This window comes from Acanthisitta chloris, unplaced genomic scaffold (assembly GCF_000695815.1).
Source record: "Acanthisitta chloris isolate BGI_N310 unplaced genomic scaffold, ASM69581v1 scaffold7505, whole genome shotgun sequence".
Taxonomy (NCBI): Eukaryota; Metazoa; Chordata; class Aves; order Passeriformes; family Acanthisittidae; genus Acanthisitta; species Acanthisitta chloris.
Window position 1 is genome coordinate 1 of NW_008674254.1, and position 4,334 is coordinate 4,334.

The 4,334-nt window shown below is 51.3% G+C and overlaps 1 protein-coding gene across 1 annotated transcript in view; it reads right to left on the bottom strand.

The window, feature by feature from the left end:
* Positions 1-7: 7 nt before the first annotated feature.
* The window catches only part of LOC103802743 (rho GTPase-activating protein 32-like), a gene marked incomplete at its 3' end in the record, with an annotated part of 31,181 nt that continues 26,854 nt past the window's right edge, over positions 8-4,334 (bottom strand). Inside the window, exons 8-11 of the mRNA XM_009075266.1 lie at positions 3,870-4,015; positions 2,699-2,773; positions 1,315-2,166; positions 8-642 (exon numbers count right to left, since the gene is read on the bottom strand). Coding sequence (XP_009073514.1) covers positions 8-642; positions 1,315-2,166; positions 2,699-2,773; positions 3,870-4,015 — 1,708 coding nt within the window. The remainder of the gene's footprint in view (positions 643-1,314; positions 2,167-2,698; positions 2,774-3,869; positions 4,016-4,334) is intronic.

Sequence of the window (4,334 nt, forward strand, 5' to 3'; positions counted from 1 at the left end):
CCTCGGCTGTGCAGCTGGGAGTGTGGAGCTTGTCCCCAGACATGCATGCACGGAGATGGGGCTTATCTACAGACAGCTCTGCGCTGGGCGACTCCCAGTCGGGCAGTGCGCCCGCAGGGTGCTGGGCCGAGCGCTCCCAGTCCCCCGCCTGGCACGGGACGTGCTCTTTGTCCCCTGCTATCCCGGGGTGGAAGCTGGACTGCTCCTGCTCTGCATCTCTGCTAGCAGGCATGTCCCCAGGCATGCCAGCGTGGAGAGGAGGGAGGTCCTGGCTTCCAGGTGCACCCGGTGGGTGGTTCTGCTCCCCGGGTGTGCTGCTAGCTTGGAACTCCTGCTCTACTGGTGCACCGGGTTGGAAGTGCAGTCGGTTCTCGGGGAGACCAGTATACAGGTGGAGCTTGTCTGGAGCACCAGCAGAGAGATGGAGCTTTTCTAGAGCTGTGCCAGCTTCAGCCTCTCCATAATTTGTGCTTTCAGCATGAGCATCTCCTGGCCTTTTCTGGGACTGAGCGGATGCTTGCTGCGCGGACTCGGCTAACGCTAGGGCTAGCATGCGCGCTGCGTTTTTCGGAGGAGGAGGAGGGATAAGAGACACAGAACTGACAGGAACAGGATCCTGGGGGGAGTCGAGGGCAACTGCTCCTAATGGGGGGAAAATTGAGAGAGAGAGTGATTTTATGTTACCCAATAAGGAGAGTGACCTAACCTTTAACGACTAGCATAAAAAAATAGATGCTCTCCACACTTTCACAGTGGCAGTTCCTTCTGATGTGAAACACTCTATCTTCTGTCTCACATGCAAATGCTGCTCAACAGCACAGCAGTTCAGCACAAAAAGGGAAAAAAAAAATACACAAGAGATTGTCTAAAGGCTCCTCTTGCATTTCTAGAGAGGTAGGAAGGAGGTAGCAGAGAATGAGATACCCTTAGCCAATTTTGATCATAAGGTTTTAGGCGGAAAGGTTCCCTTCTTCCAGTGTTGGCAGAGGTTTAATTTAACAAAGAAAAGTCTTAGATGGTCTATTGGCTGAAATGATTGAGAAGGGCATGCTTGAGATTTTTCACGCATGACAGGATGGGGGAGGGAAAAAAAAAAAAGTGGTATATAAAAGCATTATGGAAAATTATCCAGAGATTTGTGTGATGTAGGGAGAAGGCAGAGGGTAAGACCTTACTGATCTGCACAGCCCTGCAAGACACTCGTGACCAGAACTGACGGGCAATCCCCTCTCCTAAAGGCACGCAGAGGAGGAAGGTTCTGAGAGCAGGTCCCCTCTGGAACTTAAAGAAAGAATGGAGGAAAATGCACTGTACCTGGCTGTGTGTGTCCAGTGGGTACAGTCTTATTCTGACTGCTTGACATGGGTCTCTCCCCTTCTTCTGGCAACTCTGGTTTGCCAGCAGCCACTAGCTGGGCATGCTGCAGCTCTTGGTGGGCTCCTTCCCCTGCTCCTGTGTCACTGTTTTTCAGGGGCAAGGACATCTGGGTTGGGGACCTGTTTGTGATCTCAGTGATGCCAATCCCTTTGCTCCAGCTGGAAGTGGAGGAGTTCCTGGGTGGGATGGGCACTCCTCCGACGGCTTCTGGCCCGCGGCCGGGCAGAGCGAAGGACGCAGGTTCTGTGGTCAGTGGAGGGGACTTGAGAGGCTTCCTGCCCGTCTTGGGGGAGAAGGTGAGGGGCTTGCAGGCCTGCTCTTCCGTGGGGCTCAGGTCCATCGTGAAGAAGGGACTCATCTTCTCCTGGAAAGGGGAGACTGGCTCAGAGCTCGTGGCACTGCCTGGGGTCTGGGACTGGCTGCCTGATTCTAAATCCTTCTTGAGCAGACTCGACTTCTCCTTATTGATGCCAACTGACTCCAGCAGGGAGGTGCTGCTATCCAGGCACTCGGACTCTGCTTGGGGTGGGCTGCACTGAAATGACATTGGGTCAAAATCCAGGCTAGCGACTCCGATGTCCGGTGGGCTCAGGTCAACATCTTCAGAAGACCGAGGGGATATCAGGGCAGGGACGTGGATCAGCCCCTCGTCGCCGTCGCTGTCGTCGTGGGGAAGGTTGTCGTAGGAATTGCAGCGATTCATGTTGCCCAAGAGTTCTCCGTTGAAGGAGGCAGAGAGGGCATCGCTGCTGGACCTGGGTCTCCTGGGCCGGAACAGTTTGGATTCACCTGAGAACGAGGAGACACCTGTGGGTTACTGAGGTCTCACTGGTGGTGGTAAAGCAGTGATCTTAAAGCAGCACGAGGCTCACCTGGTGACCTCTGCACACAAAAGTAATATAGTTAGCAGTAACTGTACATGACGCTTGCTAAAACTCTTTTACAGCAGTTCCGAGGTCTGATTTAGTCTGAATCTAAGCTGTGTGCATGAGCAAAACCAGTTTAAATGTGCTGTAGGCCTAAGGCTTTCTCACAGAGCATTTTTCTTCATAATGTTGTCTTGTCAACCTCGGAATAGATAAGGGAGAGAAATGGCAAGGGATGAATGTAAGTAGTGGCAGCTATACCAGAGCAAGAGGTTGGTTTTTTTAACCTCGGAAGAAGCATAAGCCATGAAGAGCATTTCCATGACACTCATCTGTGCTGTCCAGGCTTTCCCTGGAGGGGTAGAAAACCTGCCCTGGGGAATATCTGTGGCCAGAAATGCCAAACTGCCTCTTTAACCCCCAGGGATTCAGGGGCAGGGAGGGTTTTGCCTTACCATCCACAGCGTGCAGAGAGGTGAGTGACTCCTCACTCTTCGCCGAGCGCAGAGTCCCACTGTCTCCTCGTCCACCTGGGGGAAACAACCCACACAGGGAAAGGTTGAATTAGGAATGTGGTTTCTAGTTGGCTGTGTAGTGATGGCAGGAAAACACAAATGGGTTCCTAACAGCAGGATCACTGTCCTGAGAGGAATTTTGTGTTGGGGATGGGTATTTTTGAGTTTTACTCAAAAGCCCTTCAAGAAAACCTTTGTCCTGTTTTCCTGTTAACATGATTTGCTGCAAAGACAGATGTAGTTCTGTTTGGCACAGGACAGTCTCCAGCCCATGATTCCATACTGCTAGGCATGAGGCAGCTCCAAAGGAGTGAATTATTTCTGATCCTCATTTCAGAGACCAGGGAGAAATAACCTACCCAAATGGTAACTGCAGCAGGTTGGGAGATGACTCCCCACATCATCCTGCTCCAGACTCTGTCTGGATGTACCTGTGATACCTCACTGGCTTCTCCCAGCAAGCAAAACCCCTCAAAAAGAGGGAAGGAAGAATTACACAACTCATTTTCTGGGCACAAGTACAACTTCAGTCTCCAAGGAGACAGTCTCAAAGGACAGAGAGTGTGTGAGGACTATGAGGGTTATACTTTGAAGATAGGATGAAAGTTCTCACTGGCCCACGTTCTGGGACTTGTGGTGTGTTTTACTGCAAGACCACATTGTTGCTATTTTTAAATTTGGAAAGAGACAGTAAATCATCTATGGAAAAGGCTGAGAATTCAGCCTACATATCCTGGCTGTGGATCCAAAGGGTCGTTGGATGTGTTCTCATTACACTGGGACAGCTTTCAGGGTGAATGTGCTGGTGGGAAGGTGCCTTTCCCTGCTTTCATCTTTTGAGAGCAGCACAGGCAGCCAGAACTGTATTCTCATTCCATATTGAGAGTGGCAGAAGGAATGATTCCGAGGTTGATTACAGCAGCACCCACATATTGTCACTGCAGAGCTGCTGGGAGCAGAGCTGTGAGCTCTGGCAGGCTATGAGATCCCTTTGGGAAAGAGCAGCAAACTGGAGGTGTCATGCATGGCTTGGACACTAGAAGGAGATAAAAGCACACTGGAAAAGTGAGTCTGCACTGCTGCAACCTGCAGCTTTTGGAAGGGGCCTCACCTGCCAGGGCTATGGCTTTCATTTCCGAGGGCTCGCTGGGGTTGCGCTGCAGTTTGCGCTTGGACACGGAGGAGGATTTGCCCAGGTTGAAGAAGGAACGCCAGCTGCCAACTGGGGATTTCTTCATCTTGCTGGGAGGCCTTTTTCTGGGGGGAGAAAATGTAGCACATGGTTGGAGGGGGAAGCTGTGTGTAGGTCCTGCTGCTGGCTGTTTTTTATTACCACTGCTTGGTTTGTGCTTAGAAACTCCAGGTTGCTGCTTAGGAACTTGGTCTGTTTTCAATAGCTCTGAGGATGTTCTCATTCTTAGAGCTCAGCCCTATAGCCTTGCTGGGTAAATTCCACCAAACTCTGCAAAGCAGGTGAGTAAAGGCTCTGCTTGTCCAGCACAGCAGCTAAGGGATGAATTTTTCTGCCCCAGTTCTCTGAGGAGCTGTGCAGCCATAAAGGTATTCAAAAGCATCT